The sequence below is a fragment of the Opisthocomus hoazin genome, chromosome 25 (assembly GCF_030867145.1).
Source record: "Opisthocomus hoazin isolate bOpiHoa1 chromosome 25, bOpiHoa1.hap1, whole genome shotgun sequence".
Taxonomy (NCBI): domain Eukaryota; kingdom Metazoa; phylum Chordata; class Aves; order Opisthocomiformes; family Opisthocomidae; genus Opisthocomus; species Opisthocomus hoazin.
This window is the reverse complement of record NC_134438.1, coordinates 9,081,008-9,096,889: the sequence shown is the minus strand read 5'-3', so window position 1 is coordinate 9,096,889 and position 15,882 is coordinate 9,081,008. Positions and strand designations below refer to the sequence as shown.

Here is a 15,882-nt window from a genome sequence, read left to right as displayed (position 1 = left end):
ATAGAAACCAGCAACACCACCAAAAACCCCACAACACCTCCAGCCTCTCCTCCCCCAGGGCCTGACTTGTGGGAAACGGCCTAAATCACTGCAGCTGGGTTGGGCTGGGCTGGGCTGGGGTCCGCGGGCACAGCTGGGAACAGCTGGGCCATCACCTCCCAGGGCCCCCAGAGCACTGAGCAAACTCCCCAGTAACTCCCAAGCTGCTTCGTCGGAGAATCCAGCTCTGGTTTCGCCGAAGCACGTACAGCCTGGCGACACCAGTGATGTGTCAAAATGTTCAGGAAACCAACGGAAGAAAAGGAGTTTATTTTTTAATCTACCTTCTTGAAAAATTTCCTTGCTGTGATAATGTCTCTCTCTAAAGAAAATGTATTTCTGTTTCCCAAGGATTATTTTTCTTTTGTGAATTAGCTTCACTTTTGTCTAAGTGCCTTTGCAGAAGTATTCTCGCTGCAACTAAACTTAGGTAAACCTGGAGTAAAAGCTCTAACTCCGAAGGAATTGCTCCCAAACCAAACTGGTGCCAGGGAAAGCTGTGTCTGTCTGCAAAACGCCTTAAACATGTCTTTCTCTCTGCAGAATCTGCCCTTCCATCTCTGCCTTCACCCTAACTTTCCATTGCTTTGTAGGTTTCTTGCACTGCCCTCTATTAATCTTCCAGAAAATCAGCTGTCTGATCACAAACACAGAAAATTACATTATTCACCGAAACACCTTCCTATCTGTAACTCCAGCACCTCACAAGGCACTTTCCTGTGACGGGTGCTTTGTATCCGTAGGGTCCCTTATAAGGATGAATGTCTTTTAATTAGATACCAACTGCGCTCATTCACGGTTATTAGAGGTGATCTGCGAATCTTTATTCAGCAAGGAACAGTCTTCTTGCAGGCAACCTCACTGCAGAATCACCGGCAGCGAGCCGGAGCGGGCTCTGCGAGCAGCAAAGCCCGTGCTGAGCAGCCAAGGGCGAGGAAGCAGCCCGTCTCGGGGCGTTTCTTTTGGTGGCCGCAGTTCTCTTTCCCCAGCAGAGAAAGGAAGAAAAGTTGGCAATGGATGGGTTGTTTTATTTCTTATTGACATAACTCAATAGTCAGCAGGGGAAAAACAAAGCCTTAATGTTGCAAAACAAAAGTGAAGTTGTGTATGTGTACGTGTATATTTGTATATACACATATATTTGTATATACATGTACAATGACAATATTTTGCAGTCGCACAGGGTGTGGGAAGAGACCCTGAAGGCCAAACAGAAGTGGGAAGCTCAGGAGGAGCGGCACGCGCCCGAGCCCCCGGCCCCGGGCCGAGCTGCAGCTCTGCCCAGGCAGCCGAGCTGGGGGCACGGATCCGCTGCTGTCACATCAGGCCTTCGGCTGCGCGTGGTTCTGCTGTCCCACGCCTCTCCTCTGGCTCACACCACCGCTTTGCATTAAGTCTGCAACCACTGGGGCCTCTTCAGCTCGCTTTTCTCCTTTGGCTGTTCCTTCCCCACGAATTTTCTCCAGGCTCTGTGCAAATGAGCAAAGGGGCAAATCTTGGTGACCTGAGGCAGAGCCTGCTGGGTGGATGGAGGGCTACGAGGATGATGAGGGGACTGGAGCATCTCTCCTATGAGGAAAGGCTGAGGGAGCTGGGCTTGTTCAGCCTGGAGAAGAGAAGGCTGAGAGGGGACCTTAGAAATGCTGATAAATATCTGCAGGGTGGGGGTCAGGAGGACGGGGCCAGACTCTTTCCAGTGGTGCCCAGCGACAGGACAAGGGGCAACGGGCACAAACTGAAGCAGAGGAAGCTCCAGCTGAACCCGAGGAAGAACTTCTTCCCTCTGAGGGTGACAGAGCCCTGGCCCAGGCTGCCCAGGGAGGCTGTGGAGTCTCCTTCTCTGGAGATATTCCAGCCCCGCCTGGCCGCGGTGCTGTGCAGCCTGCTCTGGGTGACCCTGCTTGGGCAGGGGGTTGGGCTGTTGGATCCCCAGGGGTCCCTTCTAGCCCCTGTCATGCTGTGATTCTGTGATTCTGTGATGTGCAGGCTCCCACTCTGCACCTTCGGGGTGGGTTTCTGTCGAAGGGAGTGAAAGGACAGCGTTTAGCTGAGGACTAAGCAGGCAGAGTCCGGCTTTTGCACTGTCACAGTCCAGCTTTCGCCGTGTCTCGAGGACAATCCCCGTTCCCTTCCTACACAGAAGGAAAGGGATCACCGATGAACACAGGCAGCCTCAGGACGTGGTGCCAATGAGTGAAGTTCCCACCGACTTTGCTGCAGGGCTGAGACCCACAAAGCTGACGGAGGTCTGGCTCCTGCCACTCCGGTGGACCCGCACCCCCTTGTCCCCCCACACCCCGGCTCTCGGGACCAAGGCTTCTCCATCTGGGCCGGGATCGGGGGTCTGACTAGCAGGGACGGTGCAAACCGGGGGCAGAGCATCCCCAGCCCTGACATGCTGCGGAGAGGGGATGCAGGGGACAAGGGCAGGAGGATTCCCAGCCTTTGGCTCTCGCCTAGAAATTGTGTTTGGTAAAAGCCCCCAGCAAAGCCCAGCGACTGCAGCCCCCGAGAGGGCGGCAGGAGGGGGACCGGCTCCCACCCACCCGCTCCAGCGTCCAGCAGCACTCGGCACGGCGCAGCGGCAGAGCCGGGAGGCTGGAGCCAGGCAGGGAGGGGAGCTGGCAGGCTATAAAACCCAGAGCCGGGCGGACGGCGTTCACACGCACGCACGGCGACCGAGAGCCACGGCCGGCAGACGGCTGCTCCGCTTCCCGCAGAGACACGGACGCTCGGACACTTTTACCGTTCCTGGAATGAAAAGGCCAAAGCGATGCAGCCTCTGTAGCTTTCTCTGTTACTTTTGCTGCGCTAGAAAGAAGCATCAGAGAGGACTCTCCTTCCCCCTCCAATCTACCAGCATGGCGGGGAGAGGGGATGCGCAAGATGAGCTGTCCAGGAAGAAACGGGGAGTGGGGAATGTTTAGTGCAGATGAGAAAAGGATCCAGGACTGAGCTGGGAGCTCTTGCACCTCGTTGCTTATCGGGAATATTTGCGTGGAGCAGCCCAGGCAGAGAGGGGGATTGCAGCTGCGCAGCACAGCATCAGCGTGATGCTGAGGAGCACACGGGTGGGGAGGTGACAGCAGGAGGTGGTGGGGACCTCAGGAGGAGGCATGTCCAGCCCCCCGGCCGGGGGCAGAGGAGCTGGTACAGTGGGGCTCTGAGGGAGGGCTGACCCCAGGAGCTCAGCCCTGGGGAGGCAGGGAAGGGTTTAACAGGCCGTCAGAGACGAGCAGTGCCGCTGCCTGTGCTTCTGCAGAGCTTCCCGAAGGGATGGAGCCAGGCTGGGGCTGGAACAGCACCCATCACAGCCGGCCTGGGCATGGCCAGGGGCTGCTGAGCCCCCAGACCCTGGCAGGGGACCCCAACCTGACCCTCTTGCACACCCGGGATGAGGAGCTGGCCAAGGCGGAGATCGGGGTGCTGGCCACCATCCTGGCTGTAGCGACCGTGGGCAACGTGGGGGTGCTGCTGGCGATGTACCGCCTGAGGAAGAAGATGAGCCGGATGCACCTCTTCATCCTGCACCTGGGCCTGACCGACCTGGGCGTTGCGCTCTTCCAGGTGCTGCCACAGATGATCTGGGAGGTGACGTACCGCTTCTTGGGGCCGGACCCGCTCTGCAGGGCAGTCAAGTACCTGCAGGTGCTGAGCATGTTCGCCTCCACCTACATGCTCCTCGCGATGACGCTGGACCGTTACATGGCCGTGTGCCACCCGCTGCGCACGCTGCAGCAGCCCAGCCGGCAGGCCTACGGGATGATCGGGGCGACGTGGCTGCTCAGCTGCCTGCTCAGCCTGCCCCAGCTCTTCATCTTCTCCCTGCGGGAGGTGCGCCAGGGCTCAGGGGTGCTCGACTGCTGGGCAGACTTCAGGTACCCGTGGGGAGCCCGAGCCTACATCACCTGGACCACGCTGTGCATCTTCATCCTCCCCGTCGGCATCCTCACTGTCTGCTACAGCCTCATCTGCTACGAGATCTGCAAGAACCTCAAGGGCAAGACCCAGAGCGGTGCCCCTGGCACAGGGGGGGCCGCAGCTGCTGCCCCTCCTGCTCCCCGCTCCTCCGAGAAGAGCGGGCAATGCCCCAGCGGGCAGCCCTCGCGGGTGAGCAGCGTGCGGACCATCTCCCGCGCCAAGATCCGCACGGTGAAGATGACCTTTGTCATCGTGGTGGCCTACGTGGTCTGCTGGGCGCCGTTTTTCAGCATGCAGATGTGGTCGGTGTGGGACGAGGATGCTCCTGACGATGGTGAGTAGTGGTGGGGATGCTGGGCTGCAGCCCAGAGCGGGCGCAGAGCCCTGGGCACAGAGCATGCCCGTGGCATTTCTAACAAACACGAGCTGACTGTTATTTTGTCATGTTAAAAAAACAGGGAAGGCTACAGGTTTGCTCCCCAGTAGTATTTATACAAAACTGTTTGCAGAGTCAAATCATTGCTTTCACCAGATAATCCACTGGAAAGCAATGGCTTCTGAACTTCACCTGTTTCAGAAGTGCATTTCTGATCCCATGGGTTGACTTTTTCTGGAACTTTTCAGTAGCTGTCCTAGCCTGTTTGTGGGTAGAAGGAACTTTATCCAAGATGGAAAGGCCTCTGGGAGATGCTTTGGCCAAACAGGTCCAAAAGCTGCTGGGTCTCTTCTCCCTGGGGATGTGCTCCAGCACATCCCCGTCACGGTACATCACCCACCTGCAACCCTCAGCCAAGGCTAGAGCACAACTCTGCCTGCCATGCTGCAAACTCTCCTACCCAAGAAATGCCACTCAGATGAGACGGGAATGGGACAAAGGACATGTGCCCGAGCCAAAAAGAGCCCCCAGGGTCCTGCCCATTGCACACTGGGACCCTGCCCAGACCATGCCCAGCCTGGTGGATGTTCCAGCTCTCTCCCTTGCCTCCCCAGAGTCCACCAACGCGGCTTTCACCATCACCATGCTGCTGGCCAGTCTCAGCAGCTGCTGCAACCCCTGGATCTACATGTTCTTCAGCGGGCACCTGCTCCAGGACGCAGCACGCTGCCTGTCCTGCTGGGGTGGCCCCAGGCCCGGGCTGCCAAGACAGGCCTCCACCGGGAGCCTCTGCAGCAGGAAAACCACCATCCTGAGCCACAGCCACCACGCCAGCCCCCCCGGCCTCCCCCTGCACGGGGCCAGTGCCAAGGACTTCTACTCGCCCTGCGAGGAGGCGGTGACGGAGTCGGGCACGCTCTAGGCTGCAGAAGTCCCCAGGCACATCCCTCCGCTGGGGACAGCTGCCACCAGATGTGACACCACGAACATTGCCGCTGCAGAGCTGTGTCCCTCCCCACCTGGTAGCACCTCATTTTGCAGGAAGCTGGGTGCTGAACCCACAAAGCGTCACCGTCCGTCTCGTCCTTGTGTGCTTTGCTACTGTGCACGCTGCATCTGCTGTGAGCATCGAGGGAGATGGACAGAGCCCCATCAGCCATTGCCCGACCACAGCATCCACCTCCCTCAGATGCTGGGAAGCCTCTCGCTGCCTGGCTGCTCTCCTCCAGCAAAGCCTCTCACCCCGGGTATCCGCTGGGGGATGCAGCACCAGCGTCTTTCTGGAGGGACCCCAGGGTTGGATGTTTAACAACAGCAAAGCAGCCTGAGTGGGTCAGCAGGCAGCGTGGCTACATCTGCTGGGAGCTCCCTGCAAGCCAGTTGCTCATCTCCCATCTTCAGGGCCTGGCTGGCAGAGCAGCAAACGCAGACAGAGCTTTCCCACGCCGGGGGGCACAGCACCCTCTCCCCGCTGCGCCGCATAGCATTGCCCTCTGCAGCCAGGCAGCTCTGGAGCCGGACCCCCTGCCCACCTCCCCAGGGCCAGGGACAGAGCAAAAGAGCAGAAATGTCCTCTCGTGTTGGGCACAGCCGTCCCGGCATCGCACTGTGCTGGGGCAAGTGTCCGAAACGCGGCTCTGACACCACGGAAGAGCTGCTTACAAATATCTGCAGGGTGGGTGTCAGAAGGATGGGGCCAAGCTCTTTTCAGTGGTGCCCAGCGACAGGACAAGGGGCAACGGGCACAAACTGAAGCAGAGGAAGCTCCAGCTGAAGATGAGGAAGAACTTCTTCCCTCTGAGGGTGACGGAGCCCTGGCCCAGGCTGCCCAGGGAGGCTGTGGAGTCTCCTTCTCTGGAGATATTCCAGCCCCGCCTGGCCGCGGTGCTGTGCCCCCTGCTCTGGGTGACCCTGCTTGGGCAGGGGGTTGGGCTGGGTGACCCACAGAGGGCCCTGCCAGCCCCGAACATTCTGGGATTCTGTGATTCTGCTCGGAGGAGCCCTGGCCCAGCCCCGGCTCTCCTGGGCAGCTCCTGCCTCCCTCCGCGCCCTGGCACTTTCCGTCAGGTTTACTCACAGCCCCCAGCCGCTGTGCAGGGCTGCTCTGTGCTGTTCAACAGCTGCTGCATCCCATTAACGAGCAGCTCTCAGACTGCTGCTGCTTTTGTCTTATTTAGCAGAGATCAGAGAGCCGAAACCACCCAGGGCTCGGAGATGGCTTCAGGGACTTGGGAGCACAGAGGGGGGGTGGTCGGCAGCCTGGGCGAGCCGTGGCCTTGCAGTCCCAGCCTGGCCCCTGCCCGGCGTGTTGTGGGGCTCCCAGAAGCTGTTTGGTTTAACTAGAAAGCACGAGGGAGGCAGGCGAGAGCATCCGTTCGCTCTGGGAGCCGAGCTCAGAAGGATGGAGGATGCACAAGTGCCCCAGAGAGCAAGGCACCGAATTCCCTGCATGCAAGGTGTGCTGTTCTCTCTGTTATCACAGGCTAAACCTGTAAAAATAAGACATTAAGAGTAAAGTATTTTGAAATCTTAAATTGTCTTCACTTTTTAGTCACCAAGCATTTGAATCAGTTTTTCCAGAAACTCCCACTAGCTGGTTCTGACCTCAGCTCCGATTCCATAAACCCATCTCTCCTGGGCTTTAGCAACGTTTCCCCGAGATTGGTGGGATTTTCGAACGCTTTCCTTTACGTGCCCTTCAAATTGGCCCAGATCTGCACGACAAGGTCATAAAACCAGAAGTGCCAGAATCCTCCCCGGGATCGATACCAAATCAATCATCTCACAACCTTTCATTAACGCACATCGCTGCTGAGCCGATGTGAAATGCACTCGGGGCGGCCCCATCCCTGACAAAGGGCGGCTGTACCGGGAGGCAGCGGCTCCATCCCCCTGACAGAGCTCCCAGCTGTTGCACGGTTCCCCTTCCCCAGCGCTTTGAAAGTTTATGATTTCTTGGAAAATCACAGGTAGCCAGGGGCGGAGTGCCGGGGGGAGCGGTGCCCGCGCGCAGCGGATCTGCCGCAGCACAGCGAGGGCAGGGCTGGCCGGGCAAGGCTCGCCTGGACCTCGGGAGCATGAAGGTGACCTGAGAAATGCAATCACTGGTAAGCAGGGGAGACAGCACCTCTGGGAAGGTAACAGCCTTCCAGCATATTCAGTTCACAATCCCAGGCTTATCTCTGCAAGCTGGAGAGCCCCAACTCTGTTTTGTTCAATAAAATCGCCATGCTGTACTCCGAGTCCCCTGGGAATTAAGCCAATACTGAAGGAAAGTGTGAAACGTGGTGTCAGACCACAGCGGGGGCTCCGCTTGGATGGGGAGAGGCCGATGCCTGCACCCAGGGCATTGGGTGCAGGGACAAAGCAGGAAAACCAAAGGTGGGAGTCGGGGAACATCATCCCTCGCCACAAGACCCAGAGGGATCGGACTTGTCTACGCTCACGTGGAGACGCGGGGTCCGGTCCTGTGCCCCTCACAGCCCCCAGGACCAGCAGCCAGCCCGCACTCTCCAGCCGAGCGGGGGGGATACAGATCCCTGGGGAAGCCCTCGGCCGTTTGCCAGCCGGGCTGATGCCTACAGCTTTCAACTGGGGGAGGAAGCTCCCCGGCGGGGCCACCCTCCTTCCCCTGCCCCGGGGCCACCCTCCTTCCCCTGCCCTGGCATCCCCCTCGATGCGTGGCCGGGGGGGGGGTCAAGGCACCCCCACAGTCACCCCAGCCCCAGTGACAGCTCTGAGGGTGACCGGGGCTTGGAAAGATTCTGAGCATCAGAGGAAAAGGGGTGCAGGGGAGGGGAGTGATCAGGGCTTGTCGGGCAGTGAGCGCAAAGCTGGTGGAGGAATTGTATTGAAAAGGATTTTATGACAGCGATCAGCAAAGAAAGCCTGGTTCGGAGGAGATGCCAGTCCGGATGGGCATTTTGAAGACCACTGCGTTTCCCTCCCCAGACTACATCCCATTTTGAGGGGCAGGGAGGGATGTTCCGTTTGCCTTCATGGAATGAGAAACAGGGCTGTCACACAAAGCTGGCGAGCACGTTTCAGCCTGGGCAGGAGGAACGCTCCATCCCACGCTCAGCAGCCTTCAGCAACAGCCGTGCATTGAAGTAAAACACCAAGCAAATTGTGTCGCCGGGTCAGAGCGTTACAAGGACTAGAAGCTGGCAGGCATCAGCCGGTGCCAGGCACTGACCGAGGCGAGGGGAAGGGGAAGCCCTGGTCTCGCGGCTGCCAGGGGCTTCGGGCTTCTCCCCGTCCCAGCAGCGCTCTGACCCGAAACGCTGCCAGCAGCTACCCGGGAGTCACAGCTTCACCTCGGTGTACTCGATGGACTTGGATGACACGGGGCTGGAGCAGGGCCAGAAATCCACTTTCTTCTTTTTGGGGTCCACGTTGACGTAGTCCGCCCCAGTCTTCACGTTCTCGTAGTCCCTGGCAGAGCCTGGCCCGTGGCCTTTCCCTGGGAAGACCAGGGACGTGTAATTGAGATTTTCTTTTGAGCGAGGGCCCTGGAGAAGCAGACACAAACCCCAGGTCAGACACTGGCATCCCCCAGGGCGGCTCTGCCCTTGAACCCACGCAAAGGCGTGCAGCCATCTGAGGGGCTCAGGATGTGCCCAGGGACCTCCTTGACCCCGGGGGATGCTTCCCTCTAAATGAGGAACGTTGCTTACGGCAGGTGACAACCACCACCCCAGCCTCACTGCCGGTATATCCATATGGTTCGATGCATTTGCCCTCCCCGTTGGTCTCACGGTGGGCGGGAGCCACACGGACACGGAGCCGGCACCTTCGCGGCTGTAGCTGCTTTTGGCCAAGGCTCTCTGCCCGCGGCCGTACCTGCGGGTGGGAAGGGCTGCTGTCCGAGTCCTCCGAGGTCTCTGAAGACGTGTCGCTGCTCCCTTAAAAACAGGAAACATTACTACCTCCATCGCTACTTTGGGGGGTGAAAGGCAAAAAAACGATCAGGCAGAAAAAGCAAGTGAGCTTGAGAGTGAAAATTGAAAATCCAGAAGGGACCAGTGTGATCCCTCCCCATCCCCCTGTCCCTGGGGAACCGGGCAGGGACAGCCCAGCGCAGGCAGGAGGAACCGGGACTGCGAGCGGCTGTTGGCCTCCCCTCCGCCCCCCGCTTGCCCCCTGCTCCACCCCAGGGCCAGCAGCCGAGGGTCTTCACAGCCGCCGAAGGAAGCGAGCACTGCGCAAACGCAACCCCACGTCTTCACGCCCCTGTGCCAGGACAGCCCCCCTGTGCTGCCGCAGGATCCCCCCTTACCCGTGTAGGTCGCTCTCTGCACCCCTTCCCCTGCCGGCGCAGAGCTCGCAGGCTGGCGGGGCTGCGCTGCGGGGCTGCCGCTCGCCTGCTTGCTGCAGGAATGGCTGGCTGCAACCGAGAGGCGAGTTAGCTCCCTGCTCCAGCCCGAGACACCAGCTGCATCCCACGCAGCCCCACGCACCGTGCCACGCCGACCCCCGCCCGCTGCCGAGCCCCAGCGCTGCCCCACTGCAAAGCCAGCTCAGCACAAGCCGCTGGCACGGCAATAATCATTATTCTGTACTAGAGCGGGCAAGTATCTATCAATTCAGTTACTGAGATGATTAAGTGCATGCCCTGTTCTCCCACGATGAAAGATTCCCGTGTTCAATCACGCCATCACGGCCTCTGCCCGTGCAAGCTCAAAATGAGTTTGACCCACGGGGCCAGGCAGAGTTTGGTTACGTGCAAACGTGGGCAGCAGCTCTGTGTGAAAGATTTCCCTGCTGTAAATTGTAGCTTCATCTGAATTAGTATTTTGCAGATTGATTCTGATGGTAATTTTTCCACCACTTTACCAACAAAAACTATAAAATAAACTGTTTTTGAAACACCAAAAGGCTGTATAACCCCACCCGATACTGCCCGCATCACCCGGAGCTGCTCGCCCAGCGGCTGCCGGGGCAGCATCCCCTGGCCATAGCCTGGCCCCCGGCACAGCGCAGTGATGCTGATGGCTAATCCCTGCCCTGCCCCACTCCCAGCCCACCTGGGGGTCTGGGGGGTCCCAGAGGGGTCCAGGGGGTCCCTGGGAGGGGTGTGGTGGGTCCCTGGAGGGCCTGGGGGGTCCCTGGGGGATCCCGGCTCCTGCATCCACCCCATGTGGGCTCTGCGGTGGCACCGGCCACCCTCCGAGAACCAGACCCAGAACAAGGACGTTGCTGTGCTTTACAGACCGGGGGATGCTGGAGCTTTGGGTGAATGCCCTTCACTCTCTGAGCTGGACGATGTGAGCGAGAAGGAGGAACGCAGCAGGTGAAGCCGACAAGACAGTACATTACCTATTTTCCTGCTGAGCATGACGTAAAGTGTCAGCAAGAGGAGAGCATACAGGATGAAGGTGACAGCTGAGATGGCAGCAAGCACCCACCTGAGCAAGAGAAAAATATTTTGTCTAAGTGAAAGAAAGAACTAAATTATTATAAATCTTTTGAGAACTGTTTGGCTGCCATAGTTTCAATGCATTTTTTAGGACAAGGTTTGCGGGTACAGTTTTGGATTTTGTTTTCTGTCTTTAAAGCCTTGTGCCCATAAACCTGGGCTTTGTTTTCGAGAATGACTAGTGTTCCTCACATTTCACTTGTGTGTGCCTGTCTTAAGCCAGGTTTTCAAAAGCCTGATTGCCAGTGGAGCGACGCGCAGGGCTTGCTGGAAGAGAGAAGTTAGGAACACGGCTCCTGCCAAAATCAGAAGCCGTTTCTGAGACTCACGTCTGCGTGTCTGCCAAACCCAGCGACAACACGTAATCGCCCCCAGCACAGCAAACAGCAGCCACCGCATCCCAGCAACAAGGGCTGCAGCGTCCCCAGGCGTGGCCGCTGCTCCTGGACCCCCAGCACAGCCCCCCCGGGGCCAAGCGAGGACCGAGGAGCCGAGCAGCGAGGTGCCCCGGCGCAGCGGTTATCCTTCCACCTCGGAGCATCCCCCTCGCTCTCCAGCCCAGGCCGCAGGACTCACCACTCGCAGGTGCTCATCATCCCTGCGAGGCGTCTCGGCGGTCGGAGCGATGCCCGGCGAAGCGCTGGGGGTCTCGGGGGGCACAGCGAGAGGCAGCTAGCCCTGGTGGCAATCAACCAAAACGGTTCTGTTGAGCTTCACGCCGCTCCACATCGACTGGAGATCAGGCTTGCCACTTGAAAGCAGCGGTCTGATGTTGCCTTCCGTCTCACTGTAGGTGTGAGTCCTTCCCGTAGGCACCCCTTACACGGCCAGACCCTCCCCGCCGTTAGCACCGAGCTGAACGGCTTTACACACCCCTGCCTCGGTCAGATCTGATTCTCGACTGGATAGTGGCCCTGATAATCTGAACTGAAATTTATTCTTCTTGCTTTAATCCTCTTGCACGTTTCCTTTCTTTTTTAAATCCACAAAAAATATTTTATAGCTATAATCTGGAAAAAAAAATCCTGAAACATAGAAGAAAGTAACCAAAAGAAGGCCACGGGTTTGGTGTCAGGCTCTTGCATCAGTCAAGATCCAGACAGAAAGGTCAAGGCAGCACCTCTGCATTTGAAACAGCTTGGATTTAATTCTAGGTGAGTGCGTAAATCCTTTTGAAGTTACGGGGACTTAAGGCATACCATCAGAAAACACATATGCCCGAACTGGGCCCTTTTGGCCATAACGTTCAAGATATTTGTAATAAACGATGGCAATCGGGGGCATTCATTTTGTGAGCTTTCACTTGCAAAAAAGCGCTTTAAATTTTCACTGGATGCCTATGTACTTACTGTTTATAAAGGGCTGATACGGGGAGGTGTCTTCAACTCACGCTTTGACACGATGATTAAAGGAGCCATAATAATACGACTGATAGACTGATAGATAGATTGATAGTTAGAGCAAAGGCATTATCCATCCTCTGGACCAGATTCTACAATTTCCCCGACGACATATTTCTAAGAGTAATTCATCACAAGCTTTTCCGATAGCCTCACCAGTCACCTGCCAAATCCCACTTACCCAAACCGTTTGGCAACTGCCAAGCTAAAAGTCCATTTCCTGTTGGAATTTTCCCTTTCCTTTATTGAACTGCTCTGTCCCCAAGTATCTTTCTCAAACGGCTCTCCTTCTTACATGGCTCATTTCCTATTGTGGGGCAGGGGATGCTGCTGCAGCAGATAACGATCTGAAAAAAAGAGCTGTTCAAAAGGAAATTGCAAAATAAGACCCAAATCCAAATATCGGTAGCAGGCAGCTTCTTTGCTAAGGTGGGGGATGGCGAGATTGAGGAGATGATACGCATACGCGTATTGCAATATCTGTCTTGAAGATAAGAGCTAGTAAGATGCTGGCAGCACATGTACTTTTTTGGTGCACCAGGTAACTGGCTGCGAGCCTCCCTCCCTCCAGCCCCCAGGGGATTAACCCTTTCTCAAGCAAGACGCCCTGCAGAAACCAAGGCTTGTACAGAGCTCCTGCTTGGCTGGTTACCGAGTGGTGAATTCAAGATGTCTACACTCAGTCTAACGGTAAGTAAAATCACGTGAACGCCTCGAATTCTTTTAATCCCATTCGAGTCAGGCCTTGCTGCCCCAGGTTATGGCCAAAGCTCAGGCTGGCAGCGACGCGCGCCGGCAGGCATCCCTCGGACGCGGACACCGAACCCAGCCCTCGTCCCGACGTTCAACCCCTCTGCTCCCCGAGGCATCGCGTGCGACGGCCGGCGGACAGCGATGCCCAGCGGTGTGTTACCTGGGGGAGCAGAGCCTTCTACACCGTCCCTCTCCCGCAGGACCGGGGCCTCCGAGGGAGCAGGAATTACGGGCGTTTTGGCGGCATTTTCGCTGGCCGTGCCGCCGCGGGGGTCCAGCAGCGCAGAGGTGCTCGGCAGCTCGGTGCCGGATGCGGTCTCGCTCTACCCCGATGGTGATGGCAGGAACGAGCCCACGCGAGGTTCCATGACGCTTCCCCTCTGTCAACCGGCTCATTTAAATATATTTGGGTGTTTCTGGGCTGTTCTGCGGCCGCTTCTGCTCCAGGCCTAGGGACACTGCATCCCCCTGCACAGTTCTCCTCGGAGATGTCCCCGCTCTTGCGCCGTCTTCCAGCAGCTTCGTGCTCAAATGCAGCTGAGCTTCCTTGGAGCAAAGCAGTCCCTGAGGGCAGAGAGCTCTGCCCAGCAGCCATGGAGCTGGCTCAGCCCCGAGGAACGCAGCTGTCACCCCAAAAGTGCTCTGGGTGCTTCCAAGTAGAAGTCTGCTATAGGGGTAAAACATTTTAAATCATAAGAGTGGTGGCCCCAGAGTCTGGCATGGCTTGCTGTCTGCTGGGGGGCAAATGGGCCTCCACCTGCCCGTTTTCTGGAAGAATTTTCCGGTCAGTAGTAACTTGCTGCTTCACTTCATAGCGGCAGGGTGCAGACGGCAGACCGGCAGACCTTCTCTCGTTGGCTCGCAGCAGATTTGGGGAGCGCTGGCCCGCTGCTCCATAGGACCTGATTTTGCAGCTCTTGCCCCACAGCAGCGTTTCGGTGCTGGAGATGCTCTGCAGCAGCTCGACCTCTCCTGTGCTTCTTCCCCAGCAGGAGATGGGCAGGGAGTGAGGGACCCCCCTTCTCATGGGGACCCTGACCCGCAGGGACGGTGCCCGCTGGCGTTTAGACACCTCCATCACCCCCAGGCTCCGGCAGCCATCCTCTCCCGGGGGGATAACGTCCTAGCATCTCAGCGAATCCCACAGGACTTTCTGCAGGCAAAGGGAAACCGGTCTTGAGAAACTCGACCCAGCTGCCGGTGCCGTCGAGGTTCGTCCCAGGAGCCGCATGGCGAGCGGGGGTCCCCTGCCCGGCCCCCGCCGCGGGGCAGTCGCTGCCCACACTTCTCCCCATCCGCGGGACTGCACGGACCCCGCCACCCATCAGCCCCATCACAGGGGGATTTTAGTTCTGCTTTACCCACAGCGCCTGTGCCACTGGTAAATATTTAACTGAAACTTGCATGTTTTTATTTTTTTAAAAAGCGAGTGTTTGCTATTAGCGAGTTTCACTCTTTCAGGCCCTCGGTGATGTATAAACAGATTAAGGGGTGGAAGGAGCATTTGATAAACAGAGAAGAAAGGCTTTTCAGAAAATGCTGCTTGGCTGCGATTTGAATCAGTCAGAGCTAATCGTGGAAGTGGCTAAACTAAAGGAAATACAAAAAAAGAACACAGATAACGTATTTTCAGCCTGCAGGCAGGTTTCTTATAATGACTAACGCGCCCTACGCTGGGCTGGCGAGGGGTGTGTTGCCTGCACAAGGTGCATAACCTATTTCTAGCGGCGGGCAGGGACGGGCAGCGCTGCGAGGCGCGGGGCTCCGGGCAGTGAGCAGGCTGCAGCTCTGCCCCCTGCACGGGCAGCGCATTTCAAACATCGAGAAACAGCTGAACGTCCATACGAGGCAAAGTCTTTTTTTCCCAGTTTTCTGGACAAATACAGCCCAGTCTTGCACTGGCTCCCAAGAGAAAAAAAAACATTTTGTTTGACTCTAAATGAAAATTTTTATTTAACTTTAAGAATTTGGGCTTTACAATTACTTTTGAAATAACTAAATAAAAGTAGAAAAAAACACGCCTAGCTTCAACATTTTCTAAATGGCAGGTTTGGCCTCTTTATTTCTTTAATCTTCATATTTTAACGCTGAATCTACTGTCACGAGTTTGCAGATTATTATGATCCAATTGGGGATCTTTTCCACTAAATAAACCATTTTGCTTAACGTGTTCAGCCTGCCCGCACCACAGCTCACACTCACCTTTATCTCGGCAGCCCGACGGCCCTTCAGGCTGGATTTTCTTATAGGATTTTCGGGTTATAAACCATGTCCGTAACCATCGACTCGCTGCTGCCAGCTGCTCTGGCACTTGCTGCAAGAGGTTTTGGGTTAGGAAGTCGTTTGTTTTAAATCCCTGCTGTGAATATAAGATTAGGATGGGAAGGGAGGCCGGTACATTAAACTGCATCTTCAAAGGGAAATAGATAATAACAGTGTAAAAGCTACTCAGTAAAAAAATCTGCAGCTGCCAGCCTGGGCATGGGGAAACGCGGGGAACTGGCATTCGACCTGGGAAGAACGGCTGCAGCCGCCACCAGCGCTGACTCTGCCGTGCCCTGCGTCTCCACGCTCGCACCGAAGAAAGCTTTGATGAGATTTTTTTAAGCCGAAGCTGCCTGCGAAGCCAGGGCGAGGAGGAGCCCGGGAGCAGCCCCCGGGGATGCAGACCCCAGAGCCCGCTGGCAGGGGACGGAGCCGGCTCCTTCTCGGGCGTCCCCCGCCAGCCGGGCTCACCGCCCCGCCGGTACCGGTACCTCGCAGGCGAGGACTTTAATTTCTCAGGGCGAGGACTTTAATTAGATAAAATGGCCTAACCGAGATAAATGGGAATTTGATAAGAACAGTGTGAAGGGTAGAAACCCCGTTAATTACACGAACGTTACTTACCGGGTAAAACACCTCCCTTTGTGGCACCCATCAGCGCCATAAACATGGAAAACAACCCCAAGGCCAGCACAGCATCCGTGTCTGAG

At 57.0% G+C, this 15,882-nt stretch overlaps 2 protein-coding genes across 2 annotated transcripts; one reads left to right on the top strand and one right to left on the bottom strand.

Moving 5' to 3' along the window:
• Positions 1 to 3,315: 3,315 nt before the first annotated feature.
• Positions 3,316 to 5,258, top strand: AVPR1B (arginine vasopressin receptor 1B). The gene is made up of 2 exons (XM_009944994.2): positions 3,316 to 4,294; positions 4,951 to 5,258. Exons 1-2 carry the CDS (start codon positions 3,316 to 3,318, stop codon positions 5,256 to 5,258), a joined length of 1,287 nt encoding a protein of 428 aa, XP_009943296.2.
• Positions 5,259 to 8,108: 2,850 nt separating this feature from the next.
• On the bottom strand, positions 8,109 to 15,882 carry RHEX (regulator of hemoglobinization and erythroid cell expansion). The gene is made up of 9 exons (XM_075443068.1): positions 15,797 to 15,882; positions 15,110 to 15,221; positions 13,068 to 14,060; positions 12,336 to 12,514; positions 11,331 to 11,432; positions 10,655 to 10,743; positions 9,615 to 9,722; positions 9,179 to 9,240; positions 8,109 to 8,847 (listed from the first exon to the last, which is right to left on the bottom strand). The coding sequence occupies exons 5-9, from the start codon at positions 11,348 to 11,350 to the stop codon at positions 8,641 to 8,643; spliced, it is 486 nt and encodes a 161-aa protein (XP_075299183.1). The 5' UTR covers positions 11,351 to 11,432; positions 12,336 to 12,514; positions 13,068 to 14,060; positions 15,110 to 15,221; positions 15,797 to 15,882; the 3' UTR covers positions 8,109 to 8,640.

Coding starts and splice junctions, on each gene's coding strand:
- AVPR1B (XM_009944994.2), top strand. CDS start 3,316: ATGGAGCCAGGCTGGGGCTGGAACAGCACCCATCACAGCCGGCCTGGG. Junction 4,295..4,950: donor CGAGGATGCTCCTGACGATG/GTGAGTAGTGGT, acceptor TTGCCTCCCCAG/AGTCCACCAACGCGGCTTTC.
- RHEX (XM_075443068.1), bottom strand. CDS start 11,350: ATGATGAGCACCTGCGAGTG. Junction 9,723..10,654: donor CATGCTCAGCAGGAAAATAG/GTAATGTACTGT, acceptor TCTCGGTTGCAG/CCAGCCATTCCTGCAGCAAG. Junction 8,848..9,178: donor GCAGCCCTTCCCACCCGCAG/GTACGGCCGCGG, acceptor CTGCTTCTCCAG/GGCCCTCGCTCAAAAGAAAA.